This window comes from Megascapheus bottae, chromosome 18 (genome assembly GCF_031878675.1).
Source record: "Megascapheus bottae isolate mThoBot1 chromosome 18, mThoBot2.hap1, whole genome shotgun sequence".
In the NCBI taxonomy this organism is placed as follows: Eukaryota; Metazoa; Chordata; class Mammalia; order Rodentia; family Geomyidae; genus Megascapheus; species Megascapheus bottae.
Window position 1 is genome coordinate 30631490 of NC_143526.1, and position 19137 is coordinate 30650626.

A 19137-nucleotide genomic window follows, 5' to 3' on the forward strand; every position below is an offset into this window, starting at 1 on the left:
TAGCCTTTACTTGTTCTTAGTTGCAGGCACCCCTGTCTAGGCAGAAAAGTTGAGATGATGGCACTGAGCTGTTCCCCAAGAAACCACCACAGTGATTCCACCCTAGAAGATAACAAAGGGTACAGGGGGCTGCCAGAAATTCTGAACCCTTACCACAGCCCTGGAAACCACTATGTATGGCTGCCTTCGTGGAGTCTTAGGTTCCAGCACAGGTAAAGCCACCTCCTCTGGCCTTCTTTCAAATCTTCAAGACTCCTTTTTTTTTTCAAGTATATTTTCTGAACTAGAGACCCCAGTAGCAACATGGTTAGCTAGATGGGAACAAGGAGGCAAACAGCTCTACCTAGTCAGACCCTGGACTAAATGGAGTTACCACTTGATCAGAGCACATGAAGAAAAGATGGATGCTGCAGGTTTGGCTGTCTATACACCTCTGCACATTAGGCAAGTCTTCATGCCTCTGCGTTTCTGTTTATCTGTCTGTAAAATGAGAAATAATCATTCCTGCTGTTCTTGTGATGAATGCAAGGTAGTATTGCTTCCCTGTGTCTTAGCACACCACCAACACCCACACAGAAAAGCTGCCAGTTGTTTGTTTTGTTTTCTGTCGTTTAGGCTGTAAGCCACAGGGCAAGAACCTTTTGTTCCTTGTAAATGTCGTCAGTAATGGGAATATTGAGAACATATTGCAGCAACTGCTCCTTGTGTTTTCCAGACTGTTCACCAAGCAGGCACCATTTGGTTCCCTGGGGTGAAGCTGAAGATGCAAAGATAAAGATTCAGCCATTAGTAACAAAACCACTTAGCTGCTAGGTCCAAACAACCACATGGGAGAATAATCCTTTCATTCTGAAAGTGTGTTTTAAGCAGCTACTATGTACTAGAAAACTCTGGTGAAGCTGGCTGGAGGCTCACAACTATAATCCTAGCTACTCAGGAGGCTGAGATCTGAGGATCTCGGTTCAGAGCCACTAAAGAACAGGAGACTCTTATCACCTATTAATCACCAGAAAACCAGAAATGGTGTTGTGGCTCAAGGGGTAGGGCAGTAGCCTTGAGCTGAAGAGCTCAGGGACAATGAGTAGGCCCAGGGGTAGGGTGGTAGCCTTGAGCTGAAGAGCTCAGGGACAGCACCCAGGCTCAGAGTTCAAGCCCCGTAACCGACAAAAAACAAAACAAGAACAACAACAAAAACTGATTGGTAACCATAACCATTGGCTCTTGTTAGAGGCTAAAAGTATTATTAACATCCAGGTCTAGTCATTCCCTCTGATCATGATCATGCTGCTGTTGAGACAGGTCCCTTGTGAGGTATGTACCTGTCCCAGTTCTCCTTCAGCTTCAGATCCCAGGCTCCTTTCATTTTTTCAAAATTCTTCCTCAAAACTTTGGGTCATAAAAGCTTGGCTCTAGGCCTCTGCATCTGTCTGGTTTGATGCCCAGGACTAAAACATTGTGATTCAGTTATGGCTCCACTGTTACAAGACACTGGGTATATCATGCCATCTCTAAACATTATTCTTTTTTTTTTTTCCCCCTCAGTACTGGGAATTAAATCCATGGCTTTGTGCAGCTAAGAAGGCATTCTGCCAATAAGCCAACCTCCAGCCCTTTCATACACAGGATTTGCTGTATATTTGTGGCTATTATTTAAAGTATAGCTTTAAACTTGTACCAAAAGTTCTTATAGTATAGCCTTGAACAAGTCACTTTTAACACTACCATTTCCTCCATTAACAAGGTAAGCAATGAATCACTCCATATTTTGGCTAGCCTAAGAGAAAGAAAAGGTTAGGGCAGTGTTAGTTTGTTGAACATGTTTGGTTATTTTGAAGGAAAGGCTACCAAACAGAAAGGACAAGCCCCTGAAAGGTGCTTGAAAAGTCAAGTAGCAGAAACCAATGGGCAGTGTGTTCAGGGCAAGGTTACAGGGATAAGTCAACTTAACCTTTCCAGTTCTTGCACTGACTCATTCACAATTCTAGTTTCCAGCAGTCTGATTGGCCTGACATGATGCTTTCAACAGACATGTCTTGAATAACAGTGTCTTTTTTTTTTTTTTTTTGTCCTGAGCTTGAACTCAGGTTTGTTTTTTTTTTTTTTTTTTTTTTGGCCAATCCTGAGCTTGATCTCAGGACCTGAGCACTGTCCTTGGACTTTTTCAAGGCTACAGCTCTACCACTTGAGTCACAGCACCACTTCTGGCTTCATTCCTGCTAGGCAAGCACTCTACCACTAGGCCAAACTCCCAGCCAATCTTCAACAGTTTTTTGCTTTTTGTTTTTGGTTATACAGCACTGAGAAAGATCAAAATCAAAGATATGCAAAACCATAAGGTGCCAACAGCTTGCCCTGTGACCTCAGAACAATATTACATTAAACAAAACCAGCAGTGGTTTATTTCAAAATTCGGGCCAGGTGGTTTCCAATGTGTTAAATATTGGTGAATGGCACCTTTAAACACACATGTCTTTATTATACCTTTTTAAAGGTTTCCATTTTTTTTAAGTAGAAATTAAAGCTTATGATTTCACCGGAGCAATATCCTTCAAAAGCCACTGTCCCATGGGATGGAAGCTCTCAGGGCCTTAAACAACTTCAATTAGGTCCACCTAATCAGCAATCACTGGATCCTTTTTCTAAGTTCTTTCATCTGTGTGAGCCATAGATCTAGCATGGCTACATACTGTCAGGAAATTACTCCCAGTAAATGTAACAATGATTTTATAAAGGAATTTAACTCCAAGGACCAATTCCCATGTGTGAAGGAAATAGGCTAAGTGAAGAAAAGAATGTGATTTGAACTGAACTGAATTAACACACATCTGTAGCATATTTCAGCTCAATCTAGATTCATTACTCTCTTCTTCCGTGGGCCAATGTATGTTCTGAGAGGAGGAGCTAGGAAAGAAATGTCTTTTTTAGTTAAATTTCTTAAAATTTTCAAATGCTATGTTGACCCCAGAAAGGAGCTTTCTATGGTTAGATAATTACCTCTCCCTGCTGGAGATGACAATTGTAGTTTGGGAGGTGGGTATGATGGTGATGATAATGACGTTACCTGTGCCTTCATGTGGCCTGGGGATCCCAGCAAAAAGCCTCATTGGTGTGAGCTTTAGAAATTCAGTGTCTGTACAGACAACTAGAACAACAGTAAAGTTACAACTGAGTTCAAGCACAAATGCAGCAACATTGGCTCCGAGTGAGCTCCTGGGCTCATCCTGTGAGGATTTTGTAGCAAAAGCCCTTGAGTCCTGTGCTTGAGTCTGGATCAACTAGAACCTACTTTTGAGACCAGTTTGGACAGCTGACTATCAGGAAATGGTTGGGGCTGATAGTTCAGGCCTAGATCATGAGAGCATTTCTGGCTGCCTCTACCTCAAGCAAATCTATCTGTCCTTTAGCGGTTCATCAGAATGAATCCTATATAAGAATCTAGATTCCTGAGCTTTCCTGTAACTTCAGACCTCCAAAGCAGACATGACCACTGCCTATGGTCTCTTGTACTTGGCATCAGTGGGTCCCTGTGAACTTTCCTGGGTTTTAGTCCATGCTATCTTCAAGCTAATTGCTTCTGTCCGTCAGGACTTGAAAAGAGATCAGAATGCCTCTAGCCCAGTGCCCCTTACGCCTGCCTGCCACACACAGGAAGACATTAGACTTGGTGTGCAGGAATTTCTGGCATAGAAGCAGGCAGGTCACCAGACATTCAGGGTAACTGGATAAGTCACATAAGTTGTCTGAGCTCCTCTCTCTCCTAATGCAAACACTGGCTTCTGCACTGTAGACATGTGATTCTAAGGTCCTTTCTCATTCTAAGAACCTATGATTTCTCTACACTAATTTTCAGGTATTTTAAATTCCATACCTGGGTTGGGACTGTGGCTCAGTGGTAGAGTGCTTGCTTAGCATGCATGAAGCCCTGGGTTGGATTTCTCAGTACCACATAAACAGAAAAAGCCAGAAATGACCCTATGGCTCAAGTGGTAGAGTGCTAGCTTCAAGCAAAAGAGGCTCAGGAACAGTGTCCAGGCCCGGAGTTCCAGCCACAGGACTGCCCCCACCCATTTTTTTCAAAATAGCTTTTTTTGTCCTCCTGGTACCTGATGAGGCCTTTAAAACATAAAATACTTTAAAAATATGTTACCACCTTGACATCAAGACAACCATTTGAGACATATTTATGTCCCCTGTTCCAAATAACAAGATCCAAGTTTCCTTCTAAACTGTCGATCACTGCTCCACAGACCTTATCTTCCCTTCTTTTTCCTGGAAAAGAACCTAGCAAGGGCTAGGCGAGATGCTCAACCCATTTTTTTTCTCTCCTATGTCTTGGATGGGGAGCCCAGACACCAGAAACAGGAGTACAGAATTGGTAGGCTTACCGTCTTTCATTGCAATGTACCTGGTCAATGTCATATATTTGACAGATTTGCACATACAGGATCAGAGGTACATCTGAGACCAGATGTGATTTCAAAAAAATTATAAATAAAGATGTGAAGAACTGAAGGGCATTTCGAAAGAGGAAAAGAAAAGAGATAATAGAAACCAGAACCCTCTTGAGGACCAAAGGTGGATGACTACACAGGACCTCAGAGGAAACATCTGGAAAGGTACTTCCTGTGCCTTTGGAGTCTCATGGACTTTAATGCCTGGGCTGGCTTTGAGCCAGGATGCTCAGATCTCAGCCTCCTGAGTTGGTAGGACTACAGGCATGAGCCACCGTGCCGGCACACAGTTATTTGCAAGACATACCTGAGAAGGAAGTTCCCTGGTTCCCAAAACATCCCTCCTGGGGGCTGGGAATGTGGCTCAGTGGTAGAGTGCTTACCTAGCATACATGAAGCCCAGGGTTCAAATCCTCATTTAAAAAAAAAAAAGAAGTGGCACTGGGGCTCTCAACTACAGCACCCTGGCCCCGAGTTCAAGCCCCAGGGTTGACCGAAAGAAAAAAGTAAAAAACAAAAGAAATCCCTCTAAGCCTAAGGGGTTACCTGTATCCCATACTGCTTTACTCTCTGGACACAACTTGTCTTTTCGATACTTCATGTAACAGGGCTGACAGTGAATCATATAATGAAAGTTTCAAAAATTATTTTAGGCACCAAAATTTTTTTATTTACCCAGCTTCCTGCTTTCTTTTCACATTCTCACATTGTAAATATTATACAAACATTATAACCAAAACTCTTTCACCCAAATGTACAAGCCATCACACTACAAAGTGATGGAATCTAATCCTTTTATTTTCCTGGCCCCTTGCAACTCCTGTCACTTCTCTTGTCTTTGTCTATATCTTCAAAGTCTACTCTAACTCCTATGAAATAGAACTTAATAGTATCAAACTCGTTATTCTCAGGAATATTCAAATTCCAACAGTTTGTTGCCCTTTGACATATATAGCTCCCTCTCATCTGTCAAAGGCTGAAAAACCAGTAAGCCTGGAAAGGAAACACACGGGTCTCAATGCACAGGCCAGATGAAGGTGTGGATGGTAAAGTACCTGGGCTTTGTAAGCACCACTACCAACCACCTCCAGCCTAAGGAAGGATAACTGGTGAGCAGTTCTGAGCCTGAGGGCTCATGGTTCCTGGAGATGTCTTCCTTGTACCTTCACTTGACCAGGGCCTCTCCATTCTCCCTGCCACACTTGCAACAGTGTGAGGATGCAGCAGGACTGAGTGACTAGCCCTAGGGAGTCAATGGGCAATAACAATAAAGCAATTACAAAATTGGTGCCATTTGCATGGGAAGGAGAGGTGGAGTCTGAACAAGGAGGGCAGTTGGAAGGTGGAAGGGCAGTCCTGGCTCTCAGTAGCGGTAGTGATCAGGCTTGAAGGGGCCATCACGGGACATGCCCAGGTACTGGGCCTGCTTCTCTGTCAGCTTGGTCAGTTTCACATTCAGCTTACCCAGATGGGCTTCAGCCACGGCCTCATCCAGCTGGGAAGAAACAGGAAAACCTAGAATTAGTGTCATGTTCTGGAAACCCTTACTGCATCCAGATACCAAAAAACCAAACTGCTCTTTAGTTGTCTGCCGCAGGTTACCTACATCATACCTTATCCTATCACAGCCAGCCTCAGGAGGTATGTTTTGGCTATGTAGCTCTCTACCAAGAGGGAACCAGCTGACATGCTTCTCTCCAACTAGCCCTGATGAAATCATCAGTGACATTTCCCGTCTCATCCTCACAACTTGGGAGCTAATGGAAATGCTCACAGGAATTGGCTTTTTCATGAGGTGCGGAGGATTCCTACACAAGGCCGGGGAGCTGTCTCAGCGTACCCATAGCAAATCTATCTGCCAAGTAAAATGTAGTGGTAAAAAGAATCAAGAAATATGGGCCAGGAGTTTGGCCCAGTGGTAGAGTGCTTGCCTAGCATGCATCAAGATCTGGGTTCAATTCCTCAGTACCACATACATAGAAAAAAGCTGGAAGTGGTGCTGTGGCTCAAGTGGTAGAGCTCTAGCCTTGAGAAATCCCAAGGACAGGGCTCAGGCTCTGAGCTCAAGCTCAGGACTGGCAAAAAAAAAAAAAGGGGGGGGGGAGGAGAGAAGAACTAAGGGTTCAGAGTAACGTTCAATGGTAAAACATGTATTTACCATTATACAAGCCCCTGGTTTCAATACCCCAGAGGTATCATGGAACCAGCGTCCCCATTATACAGCCAAGTGCAATCGCTACAAGTCCAGGACCTGTGCATGCTGTGTGTACTCTCGCTAACTGCATCTCTGACTCCTTTGTGTCTAATGTAGCCTAGACTGGCTTCTAACTTGTGACTGTCAGGTTCCACTTCCTCCCAAGCACCTGGCCTATGGTCTGATTTTAACAGGATTCTTATCACTAGCTAGCAAAAACTATTATCCTCTTTTTACAAAGAAAGAAATTGAAGTTCCGAAAAGTAAAATGACTTATACAAGGTCCCAGAGCTAAGAAATGACAGTCAAAATGTGGACAAAGGTTTTGGCTCCAAGGTGCCCAAATGCCTCAAGCATCAGATCTAAGGATTCCAGAATAGCAAGAGCTGATTTGTTTTGTGGGTCATGGGTGCTGTCTCTAAGCTCTTCAGCTCAAGACTACCGCCTTACCTCTGAGCCTGGGCATTGTCCCTGAGCTCTTCAGCTCAAGTCTATCGCCCTACCCTTGAGCCAAGCCCCACTTCTCATTTTCTGGAGGTTAATTGGAGATGAGTCTCAGGTCCTTTTATGCTTGGGCTGGCTTTGAACCTTGATCCTCAGTTCTCGGCCTCCAGAGTAGCTAGAACCAGCAAGAACCCACCTTCTTAGGCAGGAAGTGAACCCCAACAGGATATTTGTCTGGGTGGGTCCAGAGTTCAATCTGAGCCAGCACTTGATTGGTGAAAGAGTTGCTCATCACAAAACTGGGGTGGCCCATGGCACAGCCCAGGTTGACCAGCCGGCCCTCAGCCAGCAGGATGATGCGGTGCCCATTCTTCAGCCTGTAGCGATCCACCTGCACAAGTTACAGAGCAAGTGAGGCCTGGCAGGGCCCATCCTCAGTCACCCTGCCCGGAAGTCTGGAATAAGCCCAGTGGAATCTCCTCAACACTGGCATACACAATTAATGATAGTCAATCAGCTCACAGGTCTGTTGTGAGCATTTAATGAACGGACACACAAAGCATTTGGCACATACCAAATCCTCAGTAAGTAGCAGCTAGCATTTTTATTATTACTAGGTACTAGGTCCTTTACATAATTATCACATATACTAAAAAATCATACATTTAAGTATGGTTATCTGCATTGTCCAGAGCCAAACACTTAGAAGTATCCATAATCTGGGCCGGGAGTTTGGCCTAGTGGTTAAAGTGCTTGCCCAGCATGCATGAAGACCCGGGTTCGATTCCTCGGTACCACATATAGAAAAAAGCCGGAAGTAGTGCTGAGGCTCAAGTGGTAGAGCTCTAACCTTGAGAAAGTCCAAGGAGAGTACTCAGGCCTTGAGCTCAAGCCCAGGACTGGCAAAAAAAAAAAAAAAAAAAGAAGAAGTATCCATATCTGAGCATTGGTAGTCTGACTTGCTATATCAGAAAGTTGAATGTGGATCCAAGGTATAGCTCAGCATGTACAAAGCCCCCAACCCATCCCCAGCTCTATAAGAGCTTGTTAACATGGAGGCTCTTGGTAGGCAATGCCACAATATCTCCCAGAAGCATATTACTTTATCATCAAAGAAAATCAAACCTACATAAAATCTTACGAATCCCCCAAGAAACCTATTTCTCAATGCCCTGTTGCAAACCAGTCCTTTCTGCAGCTCAGTAACTGGCCCTACTTTTCACACAGCTATTCCATTCAGAAACCCAGCATTCTCTGCAATTCCTCCCTGTCTTACACTTCCTCTGTGAGCACCTTCTCAGGCTCCAGTCTGATATCCCAAGGCGACTTCTCTTCCCCATACCACACACCATTGGGGATGCAACAGCTCACCAGCTGGCCCTTCTTGGCCCTTCACTGCCCTTGCTGCCCGGCAGGACTGGGGTTCTCACCTGAGGCTTGATGTTCACCTTCTCCACAGCATTCTCATTGAGCCACTTCACATCAATTTCCACATCAAAGTGTCCAATGTTACACACAATGGCATCATCCTTCATCTGCTCAAAGTGCCTGTGGGAATCAAGGGAGCCCATCAAGAACAAAGCATAGCCCCAAACCTGCACCTCCCCCTCTCCCCCGCCATACCCCAGGCCCTCAGGACCTCAAGGTGGTGGCACCTACTGGCCCAGGATGATATCCACGCAGCCTGTGGTGGTAACAAAGATGTTGCCCTCCTTACACGCCTCATCCATGGTGGTCACCTCATAGCCTGTGGAGATGGTGACCAGGGGTTATCCGGGGTGGCCTTACTTTCCCTCTGGCCCCGCTAGCTGACAACTAAACCTTGCCCGATCATACCCTCCATAGCAGCCTGAAGTGCATTGATGGGGTCAATCTCAGTGATGATGACACGAGCCCCGAAACCCCGCAGGGCCTGGGCACAGCCCTTGCCCACATCGCCATATCCTGCTACCACAGCCACTTTGCCTGCAATCATCACATCTGTGGCCCGTTTGATGCCATCTATGAGGGATTCTCGGCAGCCATAGAGGTTGTCAAACTTGCTCTGAAAGGAGATAGAGTAAAAGGACCATGGGGACAAGCAAAGGCCCTGGTGCCAGACTCACAGCATCTTAGCCTTGCCTGCTGCCTTCTGAACTTGCCTCACATGCTCCTCATCCTTATCAGCTCCAAGACCTTCTCACTACCTTTTCTCCACTAGGCCAGTGATTTATTAGCAGGAGAGGCTACTAAGGGAACAATCGGCTTAACTTTTAAGACGTCATGCTCATTTGGGGGGAGAGTTTTCCCACTCTTGGCTTTTTTACCCAAGGCTGCCATTCTACCACTTGAACCACCCACTTCCGGTTTTGGCTTTCTGCTGGGGAACTGGAGTTGAGTCTACCATGCTTTTCTATTCCAGCTGGCTTCAAATTGTGATCCTTAGATCTCAAGCTCCTAAGTAGTAGGATTACAGGTGTGAGCCACCGACACCCAACCTATAATGCTCTTGCACGCCAGCTCTGAGGCTGCTGTGAGACCCTTCCTCCTTTCAGATGAGAGCTCTATGTCCCTGGTCTGCAGCCTTCCTGAACACCCTTCTTCAGAGGCTTACTCCTCAACTGTACCAAAGCCACAGCTGGAGATGAGACTGGCCCAAGGACTCACCTTGGTAACAGAGTCGTTGACATTGATGGCAGGCACCTTCAGGACCCCACTGGCCATCATCTTGTACAGGTTATGGACCCCAGTTGTGGTCTCCTCAGAGATGCCTCGGATGCCTGAACAAGAGAGTGTCACAGACCCACTGTCCTCATCTTGCTCCTCCATTCTTACTGCCATGGTCTAAGCCCCTGTGCCATCATTCTCATCTGGCTTCACCATAAGCAGCCAGCAGCCATGTTTAACGGGTATATTTTCAAAAACACCTATTCAAAGCTCTAACTGCTCTCAGGACAAAGCCAGACTCTTTCCTTTTGAGATATTCAGGATGTACCTAGCCTTCACTGGAGCTTTAACCATAACCATACCTTCCCAAGGAAAGGCTCTAGTCATTCATTATAATCATGTTCCGCATCATTTTGGGTTCCTGAATTGTCAAACCTTCTCAGCCTCAGGGCCTTCGCACTCTCTGTATCCCTCTCCCTGACTACTCTCCTCTCTGCTTCTAATAAATTTGGCTCCTTCCCAGCTGATCCTAGCCCTAGTCCTGTGTGAGCCCCTGGGCTACCAACTCAGACACCTAACCAACCCTGAGCCCCCTGTCACCCAAAGCTGGGAGGCCAGGCCCCAACATACCTGCGTGAATCTGCTATCCCTCTCAACCCCTGCTTCCGCAGACTCCGTGAGTTCTGCCAGGCCTGCTTCCTCAGGGGAAGGAGCAGGCCCCATCTGCAACCAGCCTACCTGCTCTGCCCACTTACCTGACAGAAGCTGTGGGTACTTGGTGTGGATGAGGTTGGTAAGGTCACCACCGTCGTCCAGAATCATGTTGAGGGGCCCATCCTTGAAGTACAGAGTCTGCTCAATGCACCAAAGGTACTCCTCATCTGTTTCCCCCTTCCAGGCATACACTGTAGGGAGCTTGGAATGTCAGATCAGGGCCTAGCTTTCCCCACCAGCCCTCACTACAGAGAACAACCTTTCCTTCCTAACTTCCAGCCCCTCTGGAAACATGGCAATGAAAAGAACACTACTTGGAGCCAGACAGATATGAGCTCCAATCCTGGGTCTGGCACATACCAGCTATGTGACTCCTTAAGTCAGGCCTACCTGTTGTCTCTTAGGGTTTTCTTGCTCAAAGCTAGTGCTCTACCACAGGAACCACAACTCTATGTCAGGGTGCTTCTTTTGTTTTTTGGTGGAGATTAAGAATCTCATGGATTTTCAGAATCTCAATTTTCAGATCTCATTCTCCTGAGAAGCAAGCATTATAGGTGTGAGCCCCTCAACACCCAGCTCCAGCTCTGATCTGGAGTATATTTCATGTCTTAGAGCCTCAGTTTCCCCCTCTAAATTTGCAGTAGCATACAAGAGATCAAGGACCACCTTAGACATATTTGGAAATGATGATTTCCTTGTACATGCTTAGGCCCCAATGGCTAGGACATGTATCCACAAAGATGTGGATTACCACCCACCGTGAGACCCACAATGCAGGATCAGAGCTTTCGCTTCACTTAAGGTCTTAAGGCCCTCACAGCTTCTATAGCAATAATGTCTAACAGCAGCTACTAAGCATGGAGCACTGCTCTATGTCACAGAGGCTAATTCCTTTGAGCTCCATCTCCTTCCCCGCAGAGAAACCTGGGAGGCACATATGACCATAACCACCACCTACACCCCGAGAAGAGTTAAGATGTGCCTAGACTTGTCACTACAACCAATGATACTGTCAGCCAATATCTGTCCTATCATGTGACATGACTGGGACAAAGATGCAGGTTCCCTAGAGCTTCCCATGAACAAAGGGCATAGGCCAGAGTCGTGCCTGCCCCCAATCAGAGAAGACAATGGTTTTGAAAACATCCAAAAGTGGGTCACACAGTGCAACCAAGGATGAGAAGTGGGGGACATGCCTATTCCTCCCTGTCAGACTTTGGAGGCGCTCTTTCCGCCGCCCCTCCCAGCTGGAGCTGATCAGCGTCTTCAGTGTTTAATCACCCTGAGGAGCCTGAGCCATCGCTCAAGTGCAAGAGCACCTCTCCAGCAAGCACTAAGGCCCTGAGTTTAAAACTTAGTAATACCAAAAACTGTATTGTCACCATCAAATCTAAACACTCCCTTTCTTGGGCCCAGACAGACATGTGCCCTTTTCCTGCAGTTTGCAAGAAAGTTCTTCCACATTAGCCCCGGTCCTCTCTTTACCCCATCCCTAGACTATTACTGACCCTGCTCCCATACCCCAGGCAATGGACCTAGAGTGTGCTTTTCTTCCTCATTTCTCCAGTTCTTTGGAAACATACCCCCATCCCTCCTGTAAGGAACTTCTCCCTTATGTCATGTGACTCCTGTCTTAAGATCCTGCCCTTCCTGGTCATATGACTTAAAATGGGTTCAATAGCATCTTCCATGGATGTTAAATGATGGTGAGACAAAACAGCTCTTTCCCATGATCACTAGGTTACAACTGCCTCCCTGCCATTTGAAAGTTTGTTTCTACAGGACTCAGGGAATAAGCATGCCCAGCTGCAAGCACTCACCTGGAATGCCAGCCTTGGCAATGGCAGCCGCTGCATGATCCTGAGTAGAGAAGATGTTGCAGCTGGACCATCGCACCTAGAAGGGCAAAAACAAGGCTATTGGTCATAAATGCACAGCACATATAAACTGAAACCTTTTCATAACTGAAGATAGTGTTGTTTTAATAAAGAGTTTGAGAAGGGGTGTTCAGAAGCACCAGGGTGGTGAGAGGTAAGAGGAATGTCCTGGAGCCAAAGGTGAGAAACTAGAGATACTATCTGGGGACGCCAGGTGAGTGGATGGAAAGCAGAAGTGACAAGTGACAAATGAGACTGTAAAACATCCCAGGGGGGCCGGGAGTTTGGCCTAGTGGTTAAAGTACTTGCCTAGCATGCATGAAGACCTGGGTTTGATTCTTCGGTACCACATACATAGAAAAAAGCCGGAAGCGGTGCTGAGGCTCAAATGGTAGAGCTCTAGCCTTGAGAAAACCCAAGGACAGTGCTCAGGCCCTGAGCTCAAGCCCAGGACTGGCAAAAAAAAAAAAAAAAAAAAAAAACAACAACAACAACAACATTCCAGGGGCCAGTAGAGTGGTTGTCTAGCATGCACAAAGCCCTGGGTTCAATTCCTCGGTACCACATACTCAGAAAAAGCTAGAAGTGGTGCTGTGACCCAAGTGGCATGACACTAGCCTTGCGCAAAAATGTGTCCAAGGATAGTGACCGAAGCCCTGAGTTCAAACCCCAGGACTGGCAAAAAAAAAAAAAGGCCTAGTTCTAGGTCACCTAGGGCAAAAATAAAGTTAAGTTTGGGATGCCATTTAAATGGAAAAAAGGTCTAGGCCAGCCCTATCAGAAAACAAAACACTATTGCAAAAATAACAAGAGCAAAAAGAGCTACAGTGTGTTCTCTCCTAGAGAGAACCTATGTTGAAACAAAGAGGTATTGGACCTGGAGTACTCTGTTGATTTTTGCTGACCTGTCCTGCCCCTTGATAAGAGATCTTGATACACAGGATTCAGGCTAAAGTCAGCAGAACAGTCTATCCTTCTGACAACTATATGCTCCCAAGAGGGCCAGGGAGCCAGCTTAGATGACTAAATGGGACAGTGGGGTTGAATTTTTCCAAGAAAACGCCCAGTCAAGAGGATACATCAAATGTAGTCTGGGAGAAAATCTGTAGAATATTCACCACAAAACATATCAGCACTTGGAGATGGAGCGGAAGCGGTGTGACAAGAAGAGCCCCTGCTGGCCATACACCCCGCCCCTCCAGTCTTCTTCCCTAGCCCCACCCAGGCAGCTATAAGCCTCACCTCAGCACCCAGGGCAACAAGAGTCTCAATAAGGACAGCTGTCTCCACAGTCATGTGCAGACAGCCAGCAATCCGAGCACCCTTCAGCGGCTTGGAGGCAGAGTACATCTCTCGCATGCGCATCAGGCCTGGCATCTCATTCTCTGCAATGTCCAGGGCCTTGCGTCCCCAGGCAGCCAGGCCGATGTCAGCTGCAGGGAAAGGATAAGTCAGAGTCCTATGAGTAAGCTCCTTTCACCAACCATGAAGCACTAGTCACTAAGGACCTGATTCTCACATATGATCACATAACTCTTGGATTTAACAACTTGTCATTCTCACTGATTCAATAAGAAAGACCTGGGAAGCCAGTTGTGGTGGCTCATGCCTGTAATCCTAGCAGCTACTCAGGAGGCTGAGAAGATCTGAGAATCAAGGTTCAAAGCCAGACCAGGCACAAAAGGACCTGAGACTTTTATCTCCAATTAACCTCTAGAAAACAGGAAATGGGCTTGGTTCAAGGGTAGGGTGGTAGCCTTGAGCTGAAGAGCTCAGGGACAACGCCCAGGCTGAGTTCAAACCCCATGACCCACAAAAAAAAAAAAAAAAAAAAAAAAGAGGAAGAAGGAGGAGGAGGAAGAGGAGGAAGAACAAGAGGAGGAAGAGGAGGAAGAGAAGGAGGAGAAGACGAGAGAGAGAGAGAGAGAGAGAGAGAAAGAAAGAAAGAAGACAGACAGACAGACCTGGGCCAGGAGCTTGGCCTAGTGGTGCTTGCCTAGTATGCCTGAAGCCCTGGGTTCAATTCCTGGGTACCACATACACAGAAAAAGCCAGAAGTGGTGCTGTGGTTCAAGCGACAGAGCTCTAGCCTTGAGAAAGCCCAAGGAAAGGGCTCAGGCCCTGAGTTCAAATCACAGAATGCCTCTCACGCCCCCCCCCCCCAAAAAAAAGACAAGACCTGGTTCTATCTTTCTAACTTTAGCTTACCATCTTGGGAAAAGCAAATTTAATCATAGTATACAAATATATAAAAATCACAACAAAAACGTCTCTTTGAATACTAGCTGACATTACATTCTTCCCACTCTCCCTTTCTTCCTGACACCTGCCTATAAACTGCCCTCATTCCTCATACCCTAAGGATTCTAGCTCCTGCCTTCTATCTTCCTTTCCAAGTGCTCACTCTTAGTGATTCAACACTCAGAAATACAGCCCAGCAGCCTGGACTTGGCACAGTTCTTGATCTCCGCGGCGGTCTGGATGTCCTTTTTCCCCACTCCTGACGTTCCTTTTCAGGTGAAGGAACTCATAAGTGGTTACTCAGCCCCAGAGGAGATACAATGGCTTGTTTAGTAAATTTGAGAGATGTTTAGGTTCTGCCCATCAACCAAAGAGGTATAAGGGTGAGAATAAAAGAGGGAAAGGACAATGCAGAAAATTTAATATAACCACAGCAAATGAAACTAAACCCATGGGCTGGGAACATGGCTTAGTTGTAGGTGCTTGTCTAGCACGCATGATGCCCCGACTTCAATTCCTCAGGACTACATACACAGACAAAGCCAGAAGTGGTGCTTTGGCTCAAGTGGTAGAATGCTGGCCTTGAGCAAAAGCTCAGGGACAGTGTCCAGGTCCAAGCCTGTTGGTGGAACACTATCCCTGAGCTCTTCAGCTCAAGACTAGTGCTCTACCACTTGAGCTACAGCACCATTTCTGGTTTTCTGGTGGTTAATTGGAGATAAAAGTCTCATGGGCTTTCCTGCTGGGCTGGCTTTGAACCACCATCCTCAGATCTCAGCCTCCTGAGTAGCTAGGATTACAGGCTTGAGCCACTAGCGCTATCTTGCCATTCATCTTCTACTGCCTCTCAACACACTCACTTCATAACGTCATCTTCTTCCTTCCAGTCTGGTATTCTACTGCTCACCACCTTTGTTCCTGCCCTCTGAGCACACATATGGCACAGCTCCCACCCCAGTTAAACACAACTGCTCTCCTGCTCTCCTGCCACTGGACCTCGCAGGAGGATCACAGCTACACTGACTGGGGTAGTTTACTTGCCCATTTAAAGCTGTATTTTCCTTGTAATTAGCTTCCCCTTTCCACTTTCCCCAAACCTCCAACACCTTTTAATAACTCACAACCTTGCTTCATAATGCACTAAGAAAAACTATGCCACTTTTCTTCTCTGCACTATCTCCTTCATCTTTAGTTGCAGACATGCTCACCCCAGCCCCTCACCTTCAGGATTTCACTACTTCACTGAAAGTGCTCTCAAGATATCCCCCACATCGGACTGTCAATTTCGAACATTCACGTTTCTCCCAGCAGCCACCCCACTAATTATTCCCTCTCTCCTGAAACTCTTTCCTTGGCTTCAGACTTAGGCCGGTTTCCTCCTACATTCCTGCCTCCTCTACATTCAATGACTCTAACAGCTGGAAGCCCTCAGGCTCCATTTCTTTCTCCAGCTCTTGCCAAATGAGTTCACCCAGACTTCCAGCTTTAAATACCTTTTCTATGGTGATGACTCCTACAAATTTATTTCCATGATCCAACTGCAGACTCCACATCTGTACATGGAGGTCGTATCAAGTGTGAGCCCTCCTAACTCCTACCCTGTATTGTCAACCTCTCCATTTTAGGAAATGAAACCACCAGTCAACAGCTACTCTGGCCAAAAACTTGTATGCTTGCTTGTTTGCTTTCTTTTTTTCTTTCTTATCAGTCATGGGGCTTGAACTCTGGGCTAGAGAAGGGACTCTTTCAAGGCCTTCCTGTAGGGGACAATGGGTTCTGTGATATTCTAAGCTCCTACCACTCTACTACCACCTGTCTCTCTAGTTAAAAGTAACTCAGTACCATCATGGCAGCTGTGCCGGTCTCAAAGCTCTCCATGGAGCCTTCAATTCTCAGAGCACAAGAGTTGCTGGTGTTTCAAGTCCTGGGACTTTTGGTGCCCTGGAGAGCTGACAGCTTCAGAAGTCATAAGAACACCTGTCAAGAGGACCAACAGACCCTCTCTAGACCTTAATTTCTTGTCTGTAGAGTGAGGCGAATTATTCCTAACCTTGCTATGAGTCCTCAGGATTACAGAAGGTGCCAAATGGGCAAAGTGTGGCACACAGCATTCCCTCCCTGATGGAAATATCCTGAGTTGATCCTTTTATCATCAAGATTCCCACTCCAAATCCAGCTTTTTCTCCAACCCAATTCCCTCAATCCTGACCCACTAATCTCTCCACAGGGTAAATTCCTATTCTAGCTCTTCTACAGATGTCCTTGAGGTTTTTTTGCTGAAGGTTAGGACTCTTAACACTTGAGCCAGTGTCACTTCTGGCTTTTTCTGTGTGTGTGGTACCAAAGAATCGGACCCAGGTCTTCATAAATGCCAGGCAAGCACTCTACCACTAGGCCACATTCCCAGCCCAAATAAGCTATTATTTTAACAGAATCTTTGCAAGTTACTTGCTCAGTTTCTTCCTCTAATGGGATGTCACCTCTATTATTTCAGGAAACCACACAAATCACCACATACAAAAAGAGTGCCTAAGCTGGCTGTTGTTTTCAGAAAGGGTCTCACTGTGTAGCCCAGGCTAGCCTCAGCCACCACAGTGTTGAGACTGACCTCCACACCTAATGCAAACTTTTTATTGAAATTACATTAGGGTTATTCCAAGTGTGTTCACTTGCATACTGGGTTAAAAGGGCACACTTGGAAGTCCAGAATTTAAATCTCGCACCACCATTTTCCATCCGTAAGAATTTGGGCAGGGTGGGGGTAGAGTGCTTGCCTAGAGTGTGTGGAGCCCTGGGTTCAATTCCTCAGTTCCACATCAACAGAAAAAGGCAAAAGTGGTGCTGTGGCTTCCTCGGTAGAGTGCAAGCTTGGAGCAAAAGCAGCTCAGGGGCAGTTCCGAAGCCCTGAGTTCAAGCCCCAGGACTGTCAAAAAAAGAAAAAGAATCTGGGTAAATGGTGTCTGCGTCTGCCCCCAATAAATGTGTTAATCTAGGCTACGATGTGCCAATCCCACAGTACACGCTCAAGGAACTTTCAGCAACAGCTTCTCATCGGCAGGATAACAGGGTGAACTGCTCAAACTCCAGATCTGGTTGGGCTTGTCTGCACCACTGTCCCTGTGGAGAATCCCAGCGACTGAGTAAGCAGCCCAGTCTCCGGTGCACGAGGACCAGTCCCGCTCGCTTCCAGGCCTCTCTCCTCCAGGATTCGCAGAGCCCGTGCCCTTGCTCGCCCTACAGGAGGCCAAAGATCATTCCGCTGACCAAGTGGCAAACCCGAGTCCCCAGGGCTGGTTCCCGCGGTCCACACAGCGGCGGACGGTGCTTCCGCGACCCGTCCCCGCCGCCTCCTTGAGGGACTCGCAGCTAGACCTAGGCTGGCAGCCCGCGCAACGACAGGAGACACGAGCCGCACGGCACCTTGGGACTTGTAGTCCGCCGCGGCCTCGCAGAACGTGCTGGCCAAGGCGCAGGGACTACAATCCCCACAGGACCCCGCGCGGAGAGGAACACGCCGAGCCCGTGATACTAGGGGTCCTGGGCGGCCGCCTTCTGAGACAAGCCGGGCCGGGGCCGAGTAGCGGCGGCTGGATGCACATCCTGGAACTCACCGACTTTGTAGGGCAGTTTTTCAGACATGCCGGCGGCGCTTCCGCACACAGAGATGTATACGAGAGAAAGGGGTCGGGCCTGAGAAGCTGCACTGGACGGGCGGCGTGGGCAGGGAATTGCGCGCCGCGCCGGCGTCTTTAAATATCCTCACTATATTTGCATATTCATGAGTCGAGCACAGGCTGAGCCGTTTGGGGCGGAACCCAGAGCACGGGGGCGGGGCCAAACCAGACTTTGAACCTGGTGGAGAAGAGCGCAGATTTTACATCATTGCTGCCCTTGGACTTCTGACACCCATCCCAAAGGAAGTGAGAGCAGAGGCATTGCTGCTCTCTCTCTCTCTGATTCAGCTAGTGAATCTGATGTTACCTACTCAACCTCAGTTTCCTCAGGTATACAATGGGATGAATGCTTCCAACCCTGCAGATTCTAAATTGCAATATGCCAGATATCTAGTACATATTCTAGACCTTTCCCCATCCTTAAATTATCAGAGCTCTCAGTTTGGGTAAACAGGTATGTACTTCTTTCTACTTTTTCTACATAGATAGAAGCCATCGTACCATCTGTAGGATTCTTTGTGTTAAAAAGGCTGGGAGTTGGGCCTAGTGGTAGAGTGCTTGCCTAGCTAGCATGCATGAACACACCTGGGTTTGATTCCTCAGTACCACATACATAGAAGAAAAAAAAAACAAAACTTTTATAAGGGTCGGCAGTTTGGCCTAGTGGTAGTGTGCTCACCTAGCATGCAGGAAGTCCTTGGTTCGATTCCTCGGTACCACACACACAGAAAAAGTCAGAAATGATGTTGTGGTTCAAATGGTAGAACACTAGCCTTGAGAAAAATCCAGGGACAGTGCTCAGGCCCTGAGTCCCAAGCCCAGGACTGGCCAAAAAAAAAAGAAAGTTTAAGGACAGTGCCTAGGCCCTGAGTTCAAGCCCCAGGACTGGCAAAACA

General features: G+C 46.9%; 1 protein-coding gene across 1 annotated transcript; it reads right to left on the minus strand.

The window, feature by feature from the left end:
• Positions 1-5095: 5095 nt before the first annotated feature.
• Ahcy (adenosylhomocysteinase) lies at positions 5096-18280 on the minus strand. The gene is made up of 10 exons (XM_090352195.1): positions 18179-18280; positions 13569-13759; positions 12270-12345; positions 10491-10640; positions 9736-9848; positions 8926-9133; positions 8749-8836; positions 8520-8637; positions 7286-7480; positions 5096-5946 (listed from the first exon to the last, which is right to left on the minus strand). Exons 1-10 carry the CDS (start codon positions 18204-18206, stop codon positions 5815-5817), a joined length of 1299 nt encoding a protein of 432 aa, XP_090208321.1. The 5' UTR covers positions 18207-18280; the 3' UTR covers positions 5096-5814.
• Between the last annotated feature and the right edge of the window lie 857 nt (positions 18281-19137).

Coding starts and splice junctions, on each gene's coding strand:
- Ahcy (XM_090352195.1), bottom strand. CDS start 18,206: ATGTCTGAAAAACTGCCCTACAAAGTCG. Junction 8,837..8,925: donor ACTTCAGGCTGCTATGGAGG/GTATGATCGGGC, acceptor CCATCTCCACAG/GCTATGAGGTGACCACCATG. Junction 7,481..8,519: donor AGGTGAACATCAAGCCTCAG/GTGAGAACCCCA, acceptor TAACTTGTGCAG/GTGGATCGCTACAGGCTGAA.